The sequence below is a fragment of the Solea senegalensis genome, linkage group LG17 (assembly GCF_019176455.1).
Source record: "Solea senegalensis isolate Sse05_10M linkage group LG17, IFAPA_SoseM_1, whole genome shotgun sequence".
In the NCBI taxonomy this organism is placed as follows: domain Eukaryota; kingdom Metazoa; phylum Chordata; class Actinopteri; order Pleuronectiformes; family Soleidae; genus Solea; species Solea senegalensis.
The window spans coordinates 15,175,631-15,201,842 of NC_058037.1; the positions used below are offsets into that span (position 1 = coordinate 15,175,631).

At 42.4% G+C, this 26,212-nt stretch overlaps 1 protein-coding gene across 1 annotated transcript in view; it reads right to left on the reverse strand.

The window, feature by feature from the left end:
* Nucleotides 1-26,212, reverse strand: part of susd6 (sushi domain containing 6) — a 30,367-nt gene that overhangs the window by 1,784 nt on the left and 2,371 nt on the right. Inside the window, exons 2-5 of the mRNA XM_044048825.1 lie at nucleotides 21,465-21,645; nucleotides 2,268-2,462; nucleotides 1,131-1,325; nucleotides 862-1,000 (exon numbers count right to left, since the gene is read on the reverse strand). Of these exons, the coding sequence (XP_043904760.1) occupies nucleotides 862-1,000; nucleotides 1,131-1,325; nucleotides 2,268-2,462; nucleotides 21,465-21,606 (671 nt within the window). The 5' untranslated portion in view covers nucleotides 21,607-21,645. The remainder of the gene's footprint in view (nucleotides 1-861; nucleotides 1,001-1,130; nucleotides 1,326-2,267; nucleotides 2,463-21,464; nucleotides 21,646-26,212) is intronic.

Sequence of the window (26,212 nt, forward strand, 5' to 3'; positions counted from 1 at the left end):
TGCCAATGGGAATTGCATCAAACGGTTGTGGCCCTTTCTTTTAATCACAGAGCCACAGCAGCAGAGACGGCAGGCGACTGATAAGAGACCAACTTCTGTACTTTTGCTTTCACTTCTCAGGAATGGCAACTATTAAGACTAGCAGTCATGTGGTGCGGACAACTTTACTCAACTGGTTTCAACCAAAACCAGTTGAGTATCAGGTGTGTCCATGGAAAAAACGAGGAACGACATTATCTGTGTTACTGTATAACTTTATGGCACCAAATAAAAAAATATGGCTGTGTTGTTAAAGAGCAAACAAAACTTAAGCTCTTAAGTTTGGGAGTTTTTGACAACAGCAGTGGAGGACTGATAAACTAACGTTCATTAAAGTCGATTGAAGGGTCTCAGGATCGAACTGCTTTCCTGCTCCACCACCACACCCTCCCTTCCAGGAAAGACTATTGAAGTAAACAATTCAATAGTCCTAAAATAGAGCTTTAACATAATTTCAAATGCCAAGCACGAGACTGCAACTCAACGTGTGTTTGTGTTTGTTTGTGTTTTTGCGTTTCAAATCTATTGCAGACAGGTAGGGTCAGTGTAGGTCTGTGTAAAGATATGCTGAGAGGAGTGAGTCTGCCATAAAAGAACATTTTTGAGCACTTTTGCCTTTATTTGGAAAGAAGTGGAGACAGGAAACAGGGTGAAAGAGTCAGCGAGAGACATGCACTAACGTCTGTCTTGCTGGGAATCTAGCCACTCACCAGCTGCTCGGGGTGAATCGACCATGTGGTATGTGCCCTATCCACGCGGCTATCAGCCCTAAAAATTACACTTTTTTTTTTGGAAACTGATAGTAATTTGTGCAACTCTTACCTGCTGTGATGGAAAGACTTGAGTTTTGGCTGTACAAGAACAAACAGCACCACTAAAAGCAGGATGAGAGCCACAGAGCTGGCTGTGGACGCCACAATCGACAGAGCCGGGATACCCAGCGGAGAGCTTGGCTCTTTGACTGAAGAACACAAAAACACAGAGAGAGAAATAGAGGAGTGGGAGTGAGAATGGAGTTCACTTATTCTGATTCTACATGTTGTGAATGCTTACAAACAGATGCTGCGAGCTCAGAGGCTTAGGTGACAGACCTTGTGTTAGCCGGCAGCTAATCTGCATGAGACCGTCCCACTCGCCGTTCTGGCAGGTGAGGAACTTGTAGTCTCCTTTCAGAGCGTAGCCTTCGTCGCAGAAGTACTCGATGACGGTCTTCTGGGTGAGGTGGTGGCAGGGAGAGGGGTGACAGCGGTAGCCCCCGTTCTCTGGTTCAGGAGGGGGTGAACACACTGGGAAGGAGAAGAAGCAGAAGAGGATTTAAAACTCTGTTGTGTCTTCCCGTTATGTTGCACCTGTGCTCAGGGTCGATTCACGCGGTTTAATAAAACGCTCATATCTGGCTGAAATTTGCCAGTGTTCCCTGCTGGCACAAGGACATCCTCGCCGCTTGTGTTATGGAACTGTGTTGACGCAGACGTGCAGTGAAGCCCAACCTCTGCAATCTACAAAGCGGACTGAAATAATGGATCATCACCACACGCACTTGAGCACATATATGAGCATAAAAAGCCATTCATTAACGTTTTAAATTTCTGCCAGACAGACCAGACATACGGAAACATGTTTACAGGAGATTCTTGTGTGTATATAAGCTAATTTCAGGCCCAGTGTTTTCTACATAAATTCTGCCCTCCGCTCTCTTGCCACATTTTTAGCACACTTTTAGTGGTTAAATATAAATATAGGAGTACATATTTGACCACTTACTGTAAGACATTTTAGAGGAAGCAGAGCTTCCCTTGCTGTCATAGAGCAATTTCCTCTGGTGTTGTGTATATACAGTATATATATATATATATATTTTTTTTTTTATCATTTTTGCCAACAAAGACTTCATATACTCGCAAGGACAGGATGTGGCCACCTGCCAGTAGCTTTTTTATTGATCTGCAAGGACCAGTCTCATCAGTGTCAGGCATCAAAGTCATAGTGTCTGTGTTTGGATACGAAAATAGACCTTAAAGGGAAGGACTTGGCCCTGAACACATCACTTATTCAGAAATGACCATGTGTTCGATCAGAAAAGGCTGATATGCCGAGTTTTCTTCAATAGAACTGTTGAGATGTGTTTCTATCAAATATGACAAACAACAGCAAGCAGCCAAATACGTAATGTAATGCTCAGTTTTTACACTATGAGAAGAAGAAGAAGAAGATATTATCATGCTCACCATTGCTCCTGACACACAGTGGTGGTTGATAGGACCAGGCTCCAGAACTGGTACAAATGATGGTGGTGGGTCCGTCTGCGGTGTAACCTGGCTCGCAGCCATAAGTCAACTGGGTGCCCGGGGGAAAGGATCCCCGGTTCGCCTCCGTCTGATTCAGCAGGTCTCCGTGCTGCACGCCGGGTGGCCGCGCACAACCTGAAGACACACAATCAAGAGGAGGGACTTAGATGCTGATTTAAGGTCCAAATCATAAAAGCCATTGAGGTGATGAAGAAAAGTAAGACAAGAAGCTGCTCCCTACGGCTCCGCTCTGGACCCGTAATCATTTAATGCTTACTATGCATATTAGGACGTACCCAGCTGTAGGCCAGCAGCCAAAAATATGGGCTTCTCAGCATCATTTTTTAATAATGTGTGGTAACAAGCTAATTATTAGGTATGTCAGTAAATGCAGTGGAGTTAAGACTGCCTCTAGACAGGAAATGGAGCGTCTCAATTTTCTATTTATGCCAGGATTTCCATGTATTACAGGCCTGCAGAGGAAACGATTAATCTTCAAGTCTGAAAGGCATTTTTATGTTGTACAAATATTATGTCAAATAAACCCAGAATTTACAATCACGGGCAGTCTCTTTGTCACTGGAAGTTCCAACAGAGGTGCCACGATAAGACTCCCCCTCCCCTCGATCTACATTTTTAGTATGGTATTTATATAAAGAGTGCCGGAGTATTGTGCTGTTCTGTCATTATGCTGACACAGACTGGCTGCCGCTCTCCTCTACAGGCAGCTGTCACTAGGTCAAAAACTTTTCCCATGGAAACTGTCACGACGACGGGCTGAGCAGATAATTAAAGCTCAGCGGAATTGTTATTTGAAACTAGGTTGCATTTTACACAGGTAACAGGGAAGCACTGCATCAACATGACAGGTTAGGTGGAGGCAGCCGTGCTGCGCAGTACAGAGACTATCTCAAGTGCCTGCAGAGGATTAAAACACCAGAGGGAGCTTGATATAATACAGTAGATCTAATTTCTGACAATTATATCCCGCTCATTTCACTGTGTTCCTCCCACACCTGCATCAGTCTCTCAGACAGAGACGGGATCATAAGCACATGGCGCTAATGACAGACTTGAAGCTGCAACCCGACCAATAAAGACAGGATGAGGCAGAAGACCTGAACTTAATAGCACTTTAATCTTCCCATGCTCCCGTCTATGATGTCGCAATACCACACCAGCTGCTGCTGTGCGAGTTTGTGCTTTATTGCAGTCGGAGAGGAAATTATGTGAATTTGCGATGCACCACCACCACAGCTCTGAACAATGTCCCTGAAGACACACAAGCGCAGATGTTCACACACACACACACAGACGCACACGCACGCACACACACACACACACACACGGTGCCTCGAGAATCTACATCCACAGTCTGACATAACATTGCAACACCTGAGTAAACTGAGGCACGACAGCAGGAGGCGAGGATTACACATCTTAAGGGCCATCGACAACGTTCTGTGGAAATTATAGACGCAAGAAGATTCAGTTTTATTACTGCTGATTGCGCTAATCTGTGAAGGGGTTATGCAAGAATTCTGCCTTGGCCTCAGTGGTACATTTTTCAATAATCACTCCAAACCCCTAAAACCCCTTCAGGCGATCATATAGAAATGTAATTTGTCACAGTGAGTAATAGATTTTCAGTATTTTATCTGCACGTCTCATCAGTTTGACTCCTTTAGTTGAATTCTATATTAAATGAGACATTGAATTATATGTCTCTGTTAGGAGGCACAAACATAAGTACATTTTAAACACCCACTACAGTGGTGGAGAACATTAATAATGCCATCAACACTAATGAGCACATGGCTCATTATTTAATCCTTGGTCTAAGCATTTATAAAATCATATTAACTGCGGTCGATTGCGGCGTCTTATCAATCGCTTGACACAAACAAAACACACCAACAGTGCAAACAGCCACTTTGTCTTGCCTCCGAGTGTGTTTAGAGATTGAAGGAGACCATTTCCACAGCGCAGTGCCACTGACGTCCTCTAATCTCCTGGGAGAAACGCCGCTCTAAGCTGGCAGCACAAGATTAAATGCAAAAAGCACTCAAATGTGTGAGCGCCTATATACACACACAAATACACACACAGGTTTGAGCAGCTATACCTCTTAGGACACTGCACTGACTTCAATTCATTACCCGAGTTCCTCAGAAAGGAGTTTCTGCCTCATTAGGACCAGGTTTCGGTCTCACCGAGGATTACTGGCCCTGACAAGATCAGTGTTTATGACAGAAAAGGTCCTACAGAGGTAACTAACGCAAAGACACACAAACACAGTCAACAGCCACAAACAAAGACACTCCCAGGATAAGTCATGTTCCACCAAAGGGTGTGTTATTGGATTCAGCTGAGGACAGATTGTGTGTGATGGTGTGTGTGTGTGTGTGTGTTAAACTGCTAAGTGCAACAGCATATGGAGTTACCACCACCTGGTGATTATAGATAACTACAATGCTACATAGGAGAAAACTGGGATTAGCTTAACGCCTTCTCCAATGGCTGCATACAATTTACTTTCATTCTTGGTTATGGTTCATTCTTCATTTTCCTAAATAGTCCAATAATCCAATATTTGGTCAATAAAATGACAGAAAACCAGTTTCCCAGAAGCTTAAGTCGTGCAAATGCACAAAACTCAAATTTTGTAAGTGAAAAAAAGGCAGACAGTCAATTCCTCACCTTAACAAAACAAAAATGAATTACAAAATTAGTCATGAGTCATTTTTTAAATTTTCACAAGACAATGTTGCACAAGCATCATTGAACCTTCTGATACACCAGTTCATTTGATTACACTAAAAACGAGAGCTACAGTATTCAGATAAATCAGCTAATACTGGCTCACTGTAGGGAACAGAAATGTTGAACTAGGCTTGAGGTTGTTCACATGTAGAACGACTCATTGATTATTAATCAGTTACCAAATTAATTGTCAACAATTTTGATATTCGATTAATCTTTTGTGGAATAACTCTGCTAACTTTGCTACATATAACAAATAATGTTAAAATAAAATAAAAAAAAACTGAATTATATTTTGGTTTATTTTGGATAAAATAACTGTCAGATTAATCTGAGATTATGTGAGAACAATCGTTAGTTGCAGCGCTAATGTACAGACTGTGATATAACAGCATTTTCACAGGTAAACATCCTTCAATGTCCCAGATCTCGATGGCGCGCACACACAGCTACAGGCTGTAACAGAGAGATGGATTGACTGCGAATCACCACTATTCAGCCACGACAAATAATGTGATTCAGTTTCCTGATAACACACGGGCTGAAGATTTGTTTAATAGCACATACAGGACATGCACGGACAGTTTGCACATCCAAGGAGCATCGATATGTATTCCACAAACAGATCGATCCCCTCCATCTCTCACACACAAGAAACACAATCTGCGCAGCGGCATTCCAGGATGCCATTCAACAGCGTGACCTGCGCCGGTGTCGGTCGAGCTGCTTTGGGGCGATTAAAGCGCCTCTGAGGAGGAGATGGTGCTAATGGAGGTGGTAAAGGTGATGAATTGATGACCCCGAGTTGAGAGGCAGCAGGGGACAAAGAAAGGCCTCGGGGAGCAGTTTAAGACAATAGCCTTTAGCCAGCAGCCTCTGTTATGATCTTTTGTGAAGTGCTGCGAGGCAGTCAATAGCCCCGTAGAAGAATGATGAGTGTTAACGGTGTTTCGTGATCTTTAGCATTTTAACTGCTTTTTCCACCATCTGCAGAGTAAAGGCATGTGCGAGCACTAATGAATGGACGCACACCGATTTATGATAAAGTTAAATAAAGGCTCTTGGTTTTCACAGAAAGAAAAACACTCCCTTTACTCTGATTACACCACACTACACACTGTACGTTAAAGTAGCGCTGTATAAAAAACAATTAGGAGCGTTTCACTGAAGAGGCCACATGACGAATTTCCGTAGAGCGCAGTTTTTGTAGCACACCTCCCATTGTTTGTTGGTAAAGCCTTAAGAAATAGTTAAGAGGCTTCGCTCAGTTGAGGGTTAATTCTTACAGGGAGATCAGGTCACAGAGGACACTGGAGTCAGGTCAGTCTAAACAAAGCACGAAGCCACTAAAATGTCCATTTAGAAACGTGTGGTGGTTTCAGAGGCTCAACAAATCAGGCTTGTGTTCTCATGCGAGGGAAACCTTGTGACCTGTGTTCCATCACCCAAGACATTTATAGAAAAAAAATGTCCTAAAAATACAGTTTTCATGGACGTAGGAAGACTCGGAATGGCAACTAGATGCAACTAGCCACAAGCTTAACTGGAAACTACCTAATACTAACAGGATGAGGCTGTGTCGCCCCCTGATGGAGCAGAGGCTTACACACTTCATTCAATATCAATTGCCCGCCAGTGTTTGCATACTTGGACAAGGACAGTAGTCCAGTTGAAGGGGCTAATCGCGCTAGAGCAGTCACTTCGCTTGACTGAACAGCTTTTCAGCTTCTTAAATGTGAATATTATATACTCAATAAGTATATAATATACTCAATATATAATATATAATAATATAATATATATGTAAATAGTTTCTTTGCTCCTTAAAACAAAGAAAGAAATCATTAAACCTGATTAACTTTGGTTTGTGGACAAGACAAGACATTTAAGACAGACATAATGTTTTCTGCCATTTTATGGACCAAAGAATAACAAAAAAAGCTGTGCAGAAAACAAAGACACACTCATTCTTATACCTGTCTAAAAAAAGAATCTAAGACAAATATGTGCTTCAAATAATTGACCTTAGCTAAAAATACCACAAGTGAATTGAGTAAAAAAAACAACACTGACAAAAAAGAAAAATTGACTGACAGGGGAAAAAAAGAGGGGGAAGGGAATAAGAAGAGAGAGCGAGAGAGAGAGAGAGGGGGGCGAGGGAAACTGTAACCATCGTGGAACACTGTGGTCCAGGGACATGTCTTAGCAAGTTAACCGATAGTTGTGTGTGCTAGGGTGAGGCTCTCTGTACAAGGAAGAGGAGGCAGCAGGCTGCGACAGCACATACCACACTGTGGGTTGGGCAAGCACAAACGAAGAGACTGCTAACATTAAAGAATGAACGCCTGGGTCGACAACAAGAGATGGTGGAAAGTGGTGATGGTGTAGATAACCTTGCTACCTACAGTATCTCCCGCTTTTCCCCTTCACCATTTCAACCCACAAGGAATACTGGCTTTGAAAAAAACATTGAAGTGAAGACGTGATCAAAGCAGGAAGCAATGCCAGAGTTGATTTCAGCACATCATGTTTTGTGCTTATGAGGAAGGGAATGAGTCACAGTTAAACACAAGCTGTTCTCCCACTGGTCTGATGGTAAGAGTTAGCTCAAGAGAGGGAGTTTTAGAGAAATGTCGACAACAATGACAGAAACTGAGTCACAGGAACCTTGTGAAATCTAAAATAAACAAATCGGAAAGAAAAATATACTTTAATTAAAAAAGAAATATCCCCACATTTGTAAATGTTTGGAGATAAACCCACATTTGACTCCACTGAGCTTAGGCATTTGACATATTGTGTTAAAGAAAGTGGACATATAAACTGGATTAAGAATTAGAAATCTACTGGGAAAACAAATGTAAGCTGATCAACGATTTAAAAAACAAGGTGGGAGCCATGCTTGTTGTGTTGTGTTGTGGTGGGAGAACTGGGCCAGGATAAGACGGAGAAGCCCTATGGTTTGATTGCACATAGAGCACCTTAAGGATGTGGTGGAGGAGCTTCAAGCCATGGGGGTGCAATAAATCCGCTGCCTTACTCTGAAGTGTCTGTCTGGCTGTGAATATCCCCCCTTTCCCCATCTGTTACTGATGACACTCAGAGCTGGGGGGGCTGGGTTGAGGATAACAGTGGTGGGCGGTGAAGACGTCGAGGGTTTGAGCCCTTTTTGCCCAGGCAAATTAAAAATTTCTAATTATCCTCTATTACAAGCTGCGAGCGCTCTGGAGCAGATCTGATAGTGATGACTTCTGCAACCAGCTGTTTGGTCGCTCCAAAGAACAATGGGCTATAAAGTCGGGCGTGTTTCCCACTGTGCGCACATGTTTGAGTGTTTTGAGGAGCAGGGGAATTTGAGGGCTTGAATATATGCTTAAGTGGGGGTTGTGTGTTGGATTAAGCTTAAAATTGAGGGGATGATGGTGATGATGATGCTCTCTTTGGCCTGGTAAATATGTTTTTACTGTTCCTTTGTTGGCCTCTCTCCAAGTCCTTTGTTGATGACGTTGTTGTTGTTGTTTTTGAAGACATTGCTGTCATTTTTTTGGGACGAGGGTTAGTTTTTTTTTATTTTTCCCCCGCTCTCTAAAACTAATCTATGGGATTTTGGGCCAAGCTGTTGTTATTATAGTGCAGTACAGCACAGCACAGCGGGGTCCATGGTGGGATAGTGCTAGAAAGAGAGAGGGGAAGATGGATAGTGGGAAGACAACGAAAGCACCTTGTTTTATTTTGCTTCTGATAGAATATTTGCCTTTATGAGACACCCGACACTCTGCCACAACAAACAAAACAAAAAAATATATAAATATGTTCTCATAAACACGACATTAAATGAATAGCTAAGAGCCAAAAAATATCTAAATTTACAACAGATTCTGTTTTAACAAAACTTTTTGTCTTAAACTTAACTTAATGATGTTAAAACCTGTAAAACCTGCCTCTGTAATCACCATTACATTGCATCGTGTCCACAAGGTGTCTGTTATGACACAGCGAAATAATGTCATGCATGAAACGAAAGTTATCTGTTGCCTCTACATTCAACAGCTATTGGGTAGCACAACTGAGAGATTTAAGGTTATATATAATATTAAAATAATTCATAAATATACACAGGGTCTGACAAATGAACCCAGTGACCCCCAGAACTTTTTTGAAAAGATTTAAAGTTCGGGGAACGATGCAGACTCTAGGCGTGGACAATGATTTTGTTAGAATCTTTTCTGGACTTTCTTTCGTTCATACACATAAATGCCAGAGGTGACTTTTCAGTGAGAGACACTTCAAACGGTACACGAGAGTGTGAGGTGACATGACTCCATGCACTGACCTGGGTGAAAGACACAGCACCGTAACATGGGACTCTTCATCTCTGGGAGAGTGATACTAGCAGTATCATGTTCCACTGCGAGCGGCTTAGAGGTTGTTATTCAGTAACACTGATACGCGCAGAAATATCTGCTTTCATATTCTCTCTCTCTCTCTCTCTGCTTGTAACTTGCTGAGAGCTGATCCGGAAAGAAAGGCAGAAAAGAGAACCAAGGCACTTCTAGCTGAACGAGGGGAAAGGTTATGGGAAAGACAGAGGAGGTGGGGGGAGAAAAAAACGCGGTGGACAAAAAGAACATAGAACCAAGCGAAAACTGTAAAGCAGACAACACATTTTTCATAAACAAAAGTGCTGCTGTTTCTTCTCCAGGACCTCTGAGAGAAGGTGGAGGGGTCTACAGGGGATGAATAAACACGGAGGACAGAGAACAGCGAGGCAGTGGGAGGAGGTGCCGTCACGTTTATATGAAAGCCAGAGAACACACAGATACAGACAGTTAATTCACTCTGCAAAGTGTAGGCTGTAAGTGTCCCAGTGGGGGCCTTTGTAAACAGCAGGTTTGTGTTACTCACTGACAACCTACACCTCTGTGTGAATGGTGAGGGGCACGGAGAATGGATCTGAGTGGCAGACAGAACAGTGGGCACTCATGTGATCATCATCATCATCATCATCATCATCAACGCACACCTACGGACGCCAAGCGACGTCCGCGTTGTGCGGTGGTGCCAAGGCTAACAGCACCACATCTAGTAAACAGTGAATCTGACACAATAACATAGAGTTCAAACGCTGTGCGCTTCCAAGAAGAGCAGAGACCACAGCTGACCACTTGTTACATCTCTTCCTGCAGCTGCAACACAGGAAAAACACATACTGCATACGCCCATGGTGATGGAGGTTTCCAAAGCAGGAGAAACATCCTCCCCTTCCCGACTCGGTCATCCCCTGCTGTTACAATGCATTTAGCAAGCCACGTGTGCTGCCATTACACCCCATTGTCCTGGCTCATTGAGGGTTGGGGCACAGTGACAGATTTAAGCAGCATGCCTCCAAACAGCACAACAGACATCTTTGCATTTGAAGGGTTAAATATGCATGAGAAGCCATAGTGGGCGAGGGCAGGGGGGTGAAACCATTGTTTGACCCTCTCTTCAACCGCTAGGATTTAACAGATGGGTGGATGTTAGCGGACGCAAACAGTGAGCTCCCCCCTTTCTCCTCTATCACCCTTTACTCCAGAGGACAGCTGGGAGGCAGACATTCCTTCTTCTCAGCTTTCAGAGGAAAACAAAAGAGTGTGTGGGACCCCTCCTACACACACGTGCATGTGTTCAGACACACATGTACATAAAACTCCCACCGCACACACAAAACTGTCAATGCAACTGTGCGCCGATCGTGTTACAGCAGGGCGAGCCTGCCAGCCAGAAGAGATATCAGCGATGAGCTGGGACATTTGTTGAAGGTGAAAGTTAGGGAGATAATCCCAACCCTGCTTACCGGAGCTGGCACGATGATAAACTGGTAGCACCAGGGCCACTGCTGAGGGCGGTATTAAGTCTGTCGAGAGCTGTAATAGAATGGAAATGTTGAAAAACTGCAGTATGACAAACTTACTCTGCAGCTGGCTGTTTTTTTTTTTTTCCTGGCCAGCTTATCTTTAACGTCACGCCTTGGTTGTTTGGTGAACAAGTTCACCGCAACAGCGCAGCACACACTGTACCACAGACGACACAATGGCAAAAAGAAATGGAGCAGTCATACTGCAGAGAGCAGGAGGAACTCATTCTTGTTACGTTAACACAAAGGAATACAGACTTGTGGTGATGTATCCTTCTTCAAAGCATTAAAAAAAAGCATTGAGGGCAATTGTGCCCCACATTTTAAATGACATGTCCGATGATTCACCAGTGCGGCCATTTACAGGCTGATGTCCATCACGATCGACACCAGCCTGACAGAGCAACTGCTCATGCAAGTCACACAGAGAGTGAACAAATGGTAGCAAGCATCAGTCGCCAATTTAACACTTGCAGCCTGCTCTGCCGAGTTGGTCATTTGCTGTTAGTGCCAGGTGTCCCATTATTTGCCTATTGGTGGCCAATTGGACCGTCAAAAAACATATCCAAAAAAGTTTTTATAGGTTTTTAGGAAGGCAGGAGCTCTCAGCATAACAGCAGCCAACTGTGAATCCTTCTTTTAGGAATAAACACAACTGTGCCAGGACTGGGTTCATTGGCCAAATCGTAATCTGCCCTGCTTTTGCCCTACTGCCTTTGCAGTTCCTCGAAGGCTCAAAATATTCCCAAGAAAATATATCAAGCTCCTGGGCAACTATCCACTTGCCTGTTGAAAAATACCAAGTGATCCATGATAAGCCGAGTTGGACAAACAGCCTTGTCGGCCATGAATCACTAGTGTACAATGCTCTATTCAAATGAAGAGATTACATTTTGTATTACTTTTTTTGTACAATAAAATAACCTCAAGGAAACTCAAGGTTTGCTTAAGTCAATAAATACTAGAACCCAGAGATGTTGTCAGTACAAATTCCAATGGCAGCGTTTCTAACAAACTACTGTTTATCATCACAAGGAAGGTACAAAGTACATATTCCTGGCAGGACGTCCACCAAAGCAAAAAACAGAGACATAAACCTTTGTCATTATTCAAACCTTGGGTGGGACTCATGAAGAGGAAAGTTACTCATAGTGTCCAGTAACTTATGCAACAAAATATACAAAAAAAAAGGTTGTTACTGATGTAAAAATAGTGGAAAAGAATTGTAGAAGTCACTACATCTCAACTCAAACACGACAGGCGGCAGTAAGTAGTTTGAAGTTATTTTTAAATGTGTGACGTTTGTGACTCAAATCAAACTGACATCTATAGTAGAAAACAGCACAACAGGTGTGACCGCACTCACAAACAAACCCAAAATGTCTGAACAATCTGGTATTTACTGTACATACACTCAAACCGAAAATATGAATCTATCTCTCCTGCACAAATACATTGTATACAGTACACAGATGAAAATTAATATGGATAACACACACAGAGACATGCAACCTTTCCATAAATCCTGACACAATTATCCAAATGGACTTCATTGATACCTTCACAAAGACCTTCACTATTTGGCTGCTGTTTGCTACATGGAGCTGTTTACAGATGACGTAATAAGGACAGAGGGCATTAGAATGGAGATTAGCCAACTGGCCACCGGACGTCTCGAAACTCCCATCTAATGGACAGACAGGGTCTGAGGGGAGGGACGAGGTCAGAGCAGAAAGAAAAACACAACACAATGAGAAACAAACAGGATATATTCAAGAGCTAAATAGGACATCCTGCGGGCAAGAAAATGAAGCCAAGGTATGTGCAACCTACTCAGGGTATAATCTGGCCTCTAGGCCATTGAAATAAGAATACAAACTAAAATAGGGATGCAACGCTTTCACTGTGGACTCAGGCTCAGGTGTGAAAATCAGCAACAAAGCACAATACTGAGGCATCTTTTAAGGGAGGCACTTTATCTGTAACTTTTGAGGCTGCTGTTGTGAATCCCCGACTATATGCCCCGACGTCTCTCTGGAGGACGATCAGCTGAGAATGATGAAATAATGTGCGTGTCATCCCCACCCTTACGTACGATCTCTATTAAGCATCTGCTGAACTGGGGACGGCCTCCAAAAGACGACGGCAGATGTGCAGAACTGTGCTCGGTTAAGGAGAAACAGCTGCACACCACGTCCGCCCATGACAACAAGCCGCACAAGTATGACAAGACAACCCAGCCCTTTCCCTCAGTATCAGCAAGTTTGTCAAATCAAGCGCTCTTTGCTTTATTTTGCTTCCACCACTGATATGGACCATGCTTGTGTAACACAACGTAACGATGTGGTGCAATACTGCCCTACTTCTACTGCCTCTATACATACAGCTGTGGCATGTTCGCGCATGGGCATTTACCCTGTGCACTCCGATGCAGAAGCTGATAACAATGCCAACTGACAGAATTTCAAAAGCGGCTACAGTAATAAACTGATAAACACCCTAGGAGCTAACAAGAAAGTGCTGTTGTGATTAAAAAAAATGTTTTGCTGCTTCATACCGAAAGTCGTTCACTGGCAAACCAATATAAGGCTTTATTGTGAAGCAGCTATAAAAGTGCAGCCCTGTCACTTACCTCAGCAAATAACTGAACTTTTCTTAAATTAAATTGTGGTTTTCTGTGCGTTTGCTCAAATGATCAGTTTACAGTCTAACATTTCTCTGCAGATATTTTGGGAAAAGGGTAAAAGCCCTCATCTTGTCAAAGAAATGTCACTCTTTTTTTCCTTTAACCCTGCTGCACTCTTATATAGAGAATCATTCATGCTATACCAGTGTCATGATTCAGAGTTGCTCACAGTCTGGCACCATGTGGCTGTTTTCAACCATTGGCAAATCCAGCATGTGTGTAGGATGCTGTGTTCTGCTTAAGTGATGGGACATGTTTCAACATGATGCTGATGTTGACTAACGGTGTGACGAAGAAATCAGCCCACACTGTTTCAGAGGGCCCGAAAAACACACATCAAAGTGAGACGAGAAGGGGAAACAAGACGAGACAGGAAGAAAATAACATAGAAAGTGAAAAGAGGAAATTTGAAGAAAGAAACACATGAATATGTACTTTGGCGAGATTCTGCGCTGACTGCTTGATAATGTAAAGTCAAAAAATAGAAAATAAGAAAGCACAGAGATTGAAAAAGAAATGAAAATAAGACAGAAAGAACAGAACCAGAAGCAACAAAAGACAGGAGAGACTGGGGGATAAATTTAGCAGCTCATTAGTCAGATATGTCCTCTACTCAGCAGGCTGGTCCCTCAGATGAGGCCCTTTGGAAATCATTATGACTGCCTGCTGGTTCAGACAACTACACACATTTCACTGGAGAACAATCCGCAGACTGCCTCTCTTCTCCCCAGCCTTAATGTGGCTTCACAATAACCCTCAGGTTCTGGAGATGGGCCCAAAAACAAAGCTTCGAGTAGTCACAAAGTGACATGGTGCTGCTAATAATGATGACATCGTTACACTTAAAGCATTAGCATGAATGCACGTTATCTCACTTTGAACGGTATCATGGTGGAGTGAAATGTGCTGCCAGTGCCTCCACTCCCTGCTTTGACATTCATTAACCTTGAGTATACCGCACCACCTCGTCAGTGGAGACTTATCAGTATGTGGTCAGAGAGAGGAGGGCAACCGACATGCCTGCCATCCACACTACTCCAGCTTTTCAAAACCCCCAGACGTTTTAAAACGTTGCTGGATCCATTTGTGTACAGAAGGAAACATAGAACTTTGGAGACTATGGCAAAGTTACCAGCATTTGCTTCCTGGTTGGTTCTTATCAGTTGCAACCCGACTATCAGCTGTGAGCATTAGGTGCTGTTAACAGTTACTTTCAGTTTCTCCTTTGAAGTATAATAAAATAAATCCCTGTTCTAATTTTTCACCATTGTTGTGACTTATTTCTACATACGGTGCTCAAACACTCCGCTAGATGCATTACATGAAAACATAAAAGAAAAGCACCCAAAGAAAGAAACATCAAGTGTCAAAACATCCATATCACATTAGGTGGTGTTGTCGCGGTTGCAGGCAGGTGTGGAGTGATGTTTACAATCCGGGCCATCTGGGATCTTGACAAAGTAATGGGACTGTCTGGTGGACTTGTTTAAAGTGAATGAAATGGGTGTTGCGTTGCCTGTCTGCACTGCAGCATCTGTTTCCACGGAGTATTTATTTGTCAGGTGAGCCATAAAAAGGTTTAGCTCTGGGGCTCGATTGGTTGGGAAAGCAGCTAAATGACACGAGGTGAGAGCAGAGAGTGGCGGCTCAGTGGGGTAATGAAAGAGAAAGGCCGGTTGATTTAAACAGACTGCTGCTAATGGCCTCAGTGCTCACCTGGATAATGGCCGAAGCCTTAAAGTAACACACAGAAGAGAGAGTGATGGAGCGAGAGGGGGAGAGAAAAGGGAGGAAAACAAAGACATCACAGAAAAAAGGGTTCTGTGTTTAGCTAAATATATCCCCCCACACACACACAGTGAGTTAGCAGTCCTAATTGCAGACTGGTAATCTAGTGGAACTGCAGTTTGCTGTGGTCTGGCCTGTGGCTCCCGTCGCTGGCCCTAAAAGCCCCCCTTAGTTCTCACATTTCAGAAGTTCCTAGCAGCCAATGTATAGCTTTACTCTTGCCCGCAATATGCTGTGCTAACATGCCTACAGGGGACAGTCAATTTCACAGGACCCATTGTTTACCTCACTGTGGGACACACTGTTTGTAAACCCAGCAAACCTTCTGTGAAGGGTTGGGAAAACAACAATGTGCTGGCACACACCGTTTTGTTGGTGACAGCAGGTTTTTGAAAATCGGCGAACCTTGCCAGTGGAGTTTTTGAGGAGGCACGTTGAATATAATCGAAAAAGTATTGCGTGAGTAATCAAAAGATGATCATTATAGGAGCCAAACTGTGTGTGATTTGGCTTATGACGTTGTTCTCACTTTCCAAGAGTCAGACAATGAAAAAATGCCTTATAAAAGTGTTTTACACACACAAATAGAGTCTGTATATGAGCAGGGTTTTATTTTAATGTGGGGGGGAAAACCCACTAACAAAGGCAAATGACTCCTTTATCACTGCCAGCAGAGGAGTTTGCCTTTCTGTTTATTTTACCCCTGGAGAGACATGTTCATGTCACGAAAGCTCCGTAACCGATGCATAAGCAGTAGGAAAGACTCGAGTCAGCAGAAGAAAGTACCACAGAGACCAGTCCTTCTTTCAAACGACGGAATGATTTTCAGATTGTTGCAGGAATTGCGTGCCGGTCACAGTGTCATGCCAGAAAAGGAGCACGCATCTGCACCAACACTGCCAAAATAAAGAGGCAGAGGCAGAAATTAGCGCATTCAACGAGGTGTCATATTAACGCCGCTGTCGATTCCAGTCAGGGCTGATATTGCAGAGTTATGTGACCGGGGAGTCGATGCTGATTGAATCCATTCCCAGTGCAGAAAAGAAGCCAGATGTTAATGGGTTTTTTATATATTTGGAGTTGTAAGTCCATTATGTCACAACAACATTGCTTATCTGTTGCATGTTTTTAGTTTCAACTGAAGACAAGAAAAATGCCATCGTCCCACCTCTCTCTTCCATTAGCTGTTGCTTCTTTGTCGTCTTCCTCTTCTTGTGTTTGGAGATTGTTTGGTCTATTTGCTTTATTTCTTTGCTTAGTCACCCTGGCTTGGTTGATTCTGTCTCTGCTTTGATTCTCTACAGTGTAATATATACTGTACTTACTTATACTTTACTTTAAATAAAGCTTCATTAAAAAAAGAAAAAGATTTGTACATATGTGCATGTTTAATGTCTGTACTATGTATGTACTAGAGCATTTAGAGTCAATTTGGGGGCTTTTGTGTGGATAAAGGCATTTCTTTTTAAGAATGAAAAACAAAAAAGAAAAAATTACACAGGGAAAATTCCTTTTCTGTGTGTATAAGGCCTAAGGGAAGGCCCCACAGCCTCGGACTTCAGAAAAAGCACCAGCCTCAGGATAGAGAAAAGCAACACGTTTCAAAGACTAGAGCAGTTGGAAGATGCCAAAAGTAAGACATGGCTGATTCAGATATTTTCCTCTGTGGTCAGAGCAGTGACGCTATGCAACCCACTAGCGTTTCCTCTATTATTAAAAGAGAAAAGGCATTTGAGAAGAAGCCCATTTCTACTTGAGCAACTCGACGTTCAAGAAAATGTCCTTGTATCCTTGAGATGGTCCTACACGCTGTTATAGGAGATGCCAAAACAATGGACTCTTGTCAACAAAAGGTATTTGTCAGGCTGTAAAGAATGTATTCAACTGCAGCCAAGAATAGACAATCGATTGTCAAACACAAACACACATCTCAGAGGAAATTAGAAAGGCAGCTCTCGAACTTGCTCCCCTCCCCTTTCCCTCTGCTCTTTTCTTTACCGTATGACTCCACTTTTCTTCCAGACTCGGGGAAAGCCATTTCCCGTTCTCACACATACACATACATAAACGTCACAGAGCACACAGCAGGTTGGTTTGTGGGAGACTTCTGGTCCTCCCTGGCTCTTTCATGTACAGCTTTAACTCAACTTCAGAGGACAATGGATTTCACTACACTGTGTATGTGCTTAAATGGACCCAGGAGGACAGTCAGTCCCTTTCCTCTCCACACATGTAACACTGTAGGAGCTAAAAAAAACAAAACATATGATCATCTGAAAAAGCCCGTCTCACTGTCTAGTCACACTTCCTCTGAAATACACCACAAAGGCCAACTGTGAAGAACTTTCATCGTATTAGAAACTGAGCTCTATGCAACCAACATTACGAGGATGTCAGATCGACACAGAGAAGACATGAAACAAGTGATATTTGCACTGGGGCCTTGGAAATCCCATAGACTGCTGCCATTTATCCTTGGCGTACACAAACACCAAGGTGCTGCTTTGTGTTTACTGGCACTGTGCATGAAAGCAAAAGGATGTTTTTTATTTACGACGTTGCTACTTTTAGAAAATTGTCCTGAATAATTAACATAAATGTAATCACGTGCAGTAATCACAAACACAAATTGGAGGGAGCCATTTACAGTAGCTCAGAGGATACCCTGCTGCTCATCGTGTTTACATTGAACGGCTAAACAACAATAAAACCTTGGCTCCAAAAGGTTTTGTAACTATGTAACTGCTGTCCCAACCCTTCTACAAAACACACACAACAACAATAACAATTGAGGAGCTTAAAGCTTCTCCTTTCTTAAAGAGAGCCTCATCATTTATGGACTATCATTCTGTCTTCATATTTAATTTCCCATTACTGAAACGCTGACTTTCCAAAAAGACTAAAACCCACACAAAAGACCCATAAACCCCCACAGATTTGATGCTGCTCTGTACCGTAGTCTAGTCCCTGGTGTGTAGAGCAATTGCAGTAATATGCAAATGTTGTAGAGTATATTTTTTAGTATCCATTTCTATTCACGCCACTCACTGCTCCGTGTACGAGTCTGCAATGGGCCTGTCAGCAGTGATGACATTTCATATTCATGAAAGGTTCCAGAGCAATCTCCATCCCTGGAACATACCAAGGGATTACCTACATGTGAATTATGTATGGTGAGCAGGAGGGAGGGAGAGACGCTGGGGAACAGAGGGACTAATAACGTGACGAGTTTTAAAAAGGTTGTAAATTAGTACATCACCTTATGGTAATTTGTCCAATTATGGAACTTGTTTCATACTTTCTTGCTGTAAGCGCAGCAATTTGTGCCATGGTTGTTTATGTATTAAAACAGCTGTTTGTTTACATGGGCCCCATTTACATTGCTCTACGATATCCTTTGTGTTCAGCTACAACAAAAACCCTTTTCAGAGAGTGATCAGGACTCAAAGGAGAATCTAATTAAAAGAAGCAGTAAGCCACGTTTGAATTTATCTTTTTATCATTTTCCATTAGTTCTTTTGTGAAGGACGTAAATGACTCTAAATTAAAAAAAATTATCAAAATGTGTTTGCCGATGGCCAATAATTGTTGCCAGTTTTTTTGGCCAATTCTTTTCTCCTTAATCTAATAAAACATAACTGTTTAATGATAAGAAATAATACAAAAAGAAATGCGTCAGTAACCAGTTATACAAATAAATAATGTATAAACTACAGAATACATACACAAAACGGGTCATACATCACAATGAAGTCAAGTTTCTGAGAGCAAAAATGCCTAATTTGAAATAACTGGCTCAAAAATGAGAAACACTACAGTCCCTCCCAATAAACGGGTCATGGGTACAAGGTTTATTTCATTATTTTCTTTTACACTGAAACCTGTGCACAAACCGTTCACCGGTGCCGGCAATATATTCTAGCTTCATTTCCATTTAATATAAGAGAACAAATACAATGTGGTGTACATTTTGAAGAGCCAGAGCTAATGAACTGTGAGTCAGGATCAATTACTGCTTCATGAACTATGAGGAAGTGAAGTTAAAAATACACAACTATGGCAACACCTTAAAAATAACCACTGTAATAATACTGTCAGTTCAGTTGGGTGGAATTTCCCATTACATTACCAATAACTAATTTAATTATATAATGACGGTGATAGTATCTGTGTGAACATAATAATCGAAATAAAATGGGTGCGATTCAATTCACAAGATGAGGTTGGGTGTAATTTAGTACCTACATACTTACTACTTGTACTTACTGTCACAGTCAAGGTAAACACAGAGTTTGCCTTTTGATGTAACACAAATGATAAGGAGCAGACGTATACATCAGTTTTTACTTTCTCCAACTCAAGTATGTGGTGTGTAAACATAAAGACGGGATTGAACGCATACACGCGCAGATTGCGGTCCACATCGCATGTGCACTGGGCGTTCAAGGACACGTCCCTCTGTATCTGAGAGCAGAGCGTGTGTGTGTGTTTGTGTTGTAAAACGTGAGCATGATACCAGCCCCTCTGGGCTCAACAGGAATAATGTGTTACATAAGATAAAGCGAGAGTGGAGATACATTAGGGATTAGCAGTGGTGCCCATCCACTCATCTCTCTCTCTATCTCTCTGTGTTTTCCAGTTGTTTCCCTCACTTGAGGATGATGGCGATTGTCATGTCAGAAAATAGTGATGGTGATCAGTGTTTCTCAAATGATTCAGTTTTAATGATTTCTTTGTTATATAGAACAAAGAAACCAGAAGATATTGCTGAAAATTGAAGCTGAAAAATCTGAAAACTTGTTTTAACTACTAAAAAAACCAAACTCAAATCAATTAATCAATTATCAAAATAGCTGAAGATTCATTTAGTAATCGATTAATAATCGATGAATTAAATAAATGTTGTCATAATAGCAAAACAAACCAGTGTTGTACTCTGAGCGAGCATTGGTTTATGTGATGCAGGTGCAGGCTGGCGCTGGAGAGCATTTGGCCTAAATTTGTCAAAATGGGGTAACCAAACACGGCCTTATTAATGAACAAAATCTTAAAACAGTAAGACTAATTGTAAAAAAAAAAGGGAATTCTTCCATTTACTGTGAAACCGTTTCAGTCTTACATACACACGCACACGCGCACGCACACACACACACACACACACACACACACACACTTATTCCTACGTACACAATCTGCCTGCTCTCTGTGGCAAGGACATCTGGCACATTTCACAAGCTAGCTGTGTGTGGGGTGTGTGTGTGTCAGTGTATCTGGGTAGTGTATGTGTGGAGGTAGTGTGTGTGTTTGTGTGGGGGGAAGGGTCTGGAATATTGGAGGGTTGAAGTGAAATAAAAGCTGGCACAAGTGAAGGGAGTTCAGTGAGTGCAAGGCACCGGCAACTGTGTTCCTTCAGAAGAATCAAAAGACATAAGCTGTGTAAGTGCTGCAGTGATTGCTTTACAGGTATATTATAGCACCTTACTTTCAATGTTCACGTTAAACCTTAACCCCCCCAGTTTGTAAAATCTTTGTCAAATGACTTTCATTTGGCAGAAAATTGAAGATAAAATAATTATACTCCAAGAGCTTGGTCAGCTCTACAGAGGCCAGCATGTATTATTTTGAGTTTTGTTGCCAACACAGAATCTCCGGTTGAAATAAAAAAAATGGTCTGACTAGAATGATACAGGTTCTCAGAGGACACCAAAGATCAGGGCTGAATAAAACCGTATGACAGCAGCGTGACAGACAATATGGTCTCTCTTTTAGTGGAGGAAAAGTGTTGTGACTCATTAAGGCTGTGAATGGATTCGCAGAGTAAGTGGGATTGAGAGCAACACAGCCGACTCGAGAAGAGGAGGCCAATTGAATGTAAGTGACCTTAAAGAAGGGGAGCAAAAAAAAATAAAACCTCAACCAATTTAGAAGAGATGAGTGAAGAAGGAGGTTTAGGATTTGGATCGTGTGGAAGCAGAGATGGTGAGAGAGACGGTGTGCGTCCTACCTGATGCGTGACCATGAGGGAGCAGGGTGAAGAGGAGGAGAAGCGCGGAGGCAGCCAGCCTGTGGGCTAGAGAGGAGGTGGAGGAAGAAGAGGAGGAAGAGGACAGGGTTCTCGTCTGAAACGCTACCATTCCATCGCACATCTTTTCCTCCGGCGACCAGTGAGTCCTCTACGGCTTAACCTGTCAGGGCCACATAGAAAGGAAGGGAGAGAGATGGAGGGAGGGGGCACACAGATTACTATTGACATTCATTGAGGATTATGTAACCAAAAGTAACACAGAGAAACTGAGAGGAACAGTGAGAACTGCAGAGCAAAGAGAGGAGAAAACTGTGGCCGAAGAATGCTAACCATCATTTAGCATTTGGTTTGCTGAAAATAAATAATTAAATGTACGATTCCTCTCTCGCGTGTTAGTTCCTCAGAACTGCATCCTTCTATTTAAGCAACCTCCAAGAGAGAAATTTCCAGCTCTCCCGTTTGAAAACCACTAGCGGTGGCAGCAGCGGTAAGAGAGTTGCTCTGATCTCCCCTCAATCCCCTTAAATTTACGTCTCTGCCACAAAGTCCAACAACATAAATCAGCTTTCAGACTCCGCCATGGATGATGTAAAAGCGAAACCTGATCCCTGCTGCTGCTGATGAAGTAGTAATTACAAATGCAACGTCTACAAAACCTCTGGAGAGCAACGTCCCACCCCCCAAAAAACAACATAACAGCATTTTAGTGTCACCAGATCATTAAAATCAAACTTTATAAATGTATTATTTGTGTGGTTTGAGTGATTGCATTAATAAGATCACATTTTAAAGAAGTCGTTTCTTAAATCTAGTCATTGTATAGTGTTGACAAAGAGAGCACAGTATTTTACAGCTGAATGGTTAACAGATGCTGTTTCACAAGTCGGCTCAGCGGTGTTGCTGCCCCGCCATATGCCGCAGATCGGTAACAAAGTTTGACAGACAAATTATGTACAGATAACAACATTAGGTGCCGCAAATACATCCTGTATTATCATCTGCTCATGTGGACAAACAGTGCATACCCTGGTGATAAATGCGTGTGTCTATTATCAATAGCACCAGTCAATAATATCACTCTAATGTGCTTTGCTCCTTCGCAAAGCCTATAATAGATGGCAATCTTTTTCCATTTAACCTGATTTTCTTCTTACGTAAATGCACAATGAGGACAGTGTTAGTGGCGGCTCTAAATGTAAATATATCTAATGTAATATATCTAATACGCTACTGTAAAATCAAATGCTATGTTCCCAGAATAGATGGACGGCCGCAGACAAAAGCCAGGCGTAGAGTGTCGCACCTTTAAACGGCAACAGTGGGAGGAAAAGAATATATTAGCCAAATGCAAACGGACACTAATCTCTTTCTGCACAACCCTGACACCGACTTAACTAACATCCACAAAGCGTTTGTTGGTTGATTGGGGGGATACCACCAGATGTACGTCATCATTAAGAAAATGAGATGCAGGTGCACACAGCATTGGTTCTGTTGTTTTCAGAGATGTTGGGATGAAATAGCGTTAGCGATATTCGGCGGGGAACGAGTCGACTGAGCGCAGAAGAGCCCATTACAGTAACACAAGGCTGCTGAGCTAATGGCTACAGTAATGGCATGGCTGCACTTTAGACAGACACAAATTTGATTGCAGATCTACCACGTGACCACTGGCACTGCCTTTTTTTACGATCTGCTGGGTTGAGGGAAAGTTATACTTTGGCAAACAGCAGAGCAAATAGCTACATGCTGGGTAAGTTCACAGCCGATAGTCCAATCGCGACTGATAAGAGCCTGCGTCATTGCGACTGCGCCGTTGCTCTCAAATGCCTCCAATTCTGCAGATGAAAGTCGTCCTTAAATGGAAAACTAAAAACGGAGCCAGCACTGTTTCCAAACCTGTTTTTAGGTGCTCCAACATGACAGAGGAATCTGTAGCAGGTGTGGTGCCTTTAAAATCTAAATCATTTGGGTTCCAACATGGATACAGACACTATTAAGTAGTCGAGGTATTGGTCAAAGCAATACAATTTAAATTTTCACAATGAACCACTGACCAGAAACAACAATACATGGTAATCCCAGGAATCCTCACTTGTTCTGTGTGTTGGTAAATGTTGTAAATATGCATATACAGCAGGGCTGCCGACCTGCTTCCTGCCACCTTTCCTATGTCCTCTAGAGCAGGGACGCAGAAGCGTACCTGCATGCAGTGCAGACCAGTGGGAGAGAGTGACGCAAGTCAGTTTTGGCTGGACAGTTTGGTTGCTGCATTAAGCCAAAGGGCAGCCGTTCAAAAACACACAGAGAGGACCTGTGCCAGCCGTTTGATCCATAGATGATTTCTCGTTTGTCCACGTTGGGATCAGAGCAGTTCAGATAAGGCCAGCAATACAGACAGGCTTTGCATTAAATTCTATTTGAAAAACCAGGGAGAAAAAAAATGAAAGTCAAGTGCGAGACAATATAGAACACGTGTTGTCTTCAAAGGCACTTGTTGAGGGGATGTAAATAACCACTTGGGATGGCATTAATAATGCAGAATTGACCTCCGGAGAGAGCTGAGGACAGAGTATTGAACGGCCACCGTGTTTGCGAAGTGAAAACGAAAGCAGAATTAGCTTAAATGCTTTCACACAAGAATGTCTGAGAAAGGAGAAACTATTTGCCAAAGGTATCACAAGACACAGCATTTCAATTAGTTGGAACAAAACAGACCAGGTCTCTAAGGGATTTTTTTGCAGATATTATGATATGCTGATTGTATGTTCATGCATTCATGCATCAGCTTGACAGCAACGGCACAGAAATACTTCCACGTTTAATAGTCAACTTTGTGAGTTTCCTGTCAGACACCAGTGGAGATTTTGAGCTAGACGTATTACATTAAAGAATGTGTTGCTATTATAAACTTGAAGAGATTAAGCTTCTATTTCCTGGAATAACATTTTGTGTCAGACCACATAAATAAACACTTCCTGGCCACAGCTGCTCAGAGCCAAGGAACATCAGCTAATCGCGATTTCTAGCATGTATTGACATTGTATTACTATGTACAATCAAAGTGTGGATGTTTAAATAGCTATAAATGTCATAACAAAGTCTTTCTAAACCAGTGACAAGCAAGCCATTATCATAACATAATGTTTACTTTCAATTACAGCCCATAATGGGGTGCTGGACAGAACAGAAGCTTTATCAAGTGAATACACAGACAGAGAGGCAACGACCAGAGAGAGGCAAGTTATCGCTTGGCTAACTTTACTGACTGACACACCAACCCACACACAGTACACCACAACTTCCTCTTCTTCTTTTTAAAAAAAAAATGCCAATAGTCAGGTTTGAATGACCAGCATTTAATCATTTCAAAAGAGTGTTTAGCAGAACACAACCAGCACGAGCACAACTAATCACATGAGGATTTGGTGTCAGCACTAAAGGGGCACGCAGCTTAATGGGACACCATGATCAATGTAATCACTCATTCCACTACATTCTGCACAACGTGAGGCAATTTCAAACCAACTAAACTGGTTGCTGCCACCCCTCGTTATATGGCACCTCATATTCTACAAGTATGTCAGACTTACAGTTGACTGCATAAATACTTTGTATGTTTTGTCTACTTAGGGGGAAAAAATATGCAACTATCCACTTCAGACAGCAGTGAGACAAGCAGCCAGCCAGCAGGCTGTTACTGCAGTTTGTCAGCTGCCCGGGGCTCCTGGAATGCAAAGGGAGCCAAGGAGAGCAGCAGCACAGGCATCTGTCCGGGAACAGAGAGAGCTCAGTGTGCCAGAGGAACAGCCGAGGAGATTTCCACCCGATAGGCCCCAGTACTGCTCCTGCTGCTAAAGCCCGCCTGGACCTGCGGAGGGCGCCCAGAGATGGAGCTCTGCATGGCAGCACAGAAAAGACTCTTTGTTGTGAGGCATTTTGTAGAGTTAAGCCCCAGAGGGATTGAGCATCCCTCTGCATTACCCCATAAGCAAAAGTGACAGAAAATGAAGGAGAAAAGGCGCAAGAAGAGGCACAGCAAAAGAGGAAACAATAAAAATAATAGAAAACACTGGTACGTTATGTTCACACCGGTGAAATGTGGGAAACTTTGACAAATGGTGCTCTTATATTCACTCACAAGATGTTTTCTCTTGGCTATGCTGTCAAACAGACAACGCCTGTAAATGCTGAACCAGCAACTTATAAAACTATCAATGCCGTTGGACCATCAAAACAAGAACCTTGAAAGTGCACATTGTGAGTGTGTGCTAGTTACTCTGTGAGAGCCAGAGCATATGTGCAGTCTGTCAGGCCGAGCCAGTCATTCTGAACCGATGAGTGATTGCAGCACTTTAAAAATGGTATTATTGAACACCCAAAATAATATATCAACACAAGGACGTGACAGTATCACACCATCAGGAAATGAAAGAAGCAAACAGTCATCACACCAACTAAAATACAAGTTTAGAGTTTAAGTGACAAAGGGGATCAATGACTCAGAGCAAACAACATCTTGTATGATCAGTTTTTAAACTAAAACTATAATCCTGCATAACCAGAAATAGACAGCTACAAAAGGGGACAAAACACTAGGGCTGCAATGATCAGGTGATTATTTGGTGACAATTTTGATAACCAAATGGCAAGGCAATAAGAGAAATCAAACAAATGGTTGATTAAATGTTCTTAAATGTGATCATTTGCTGTTGTTCGTTCCTTAC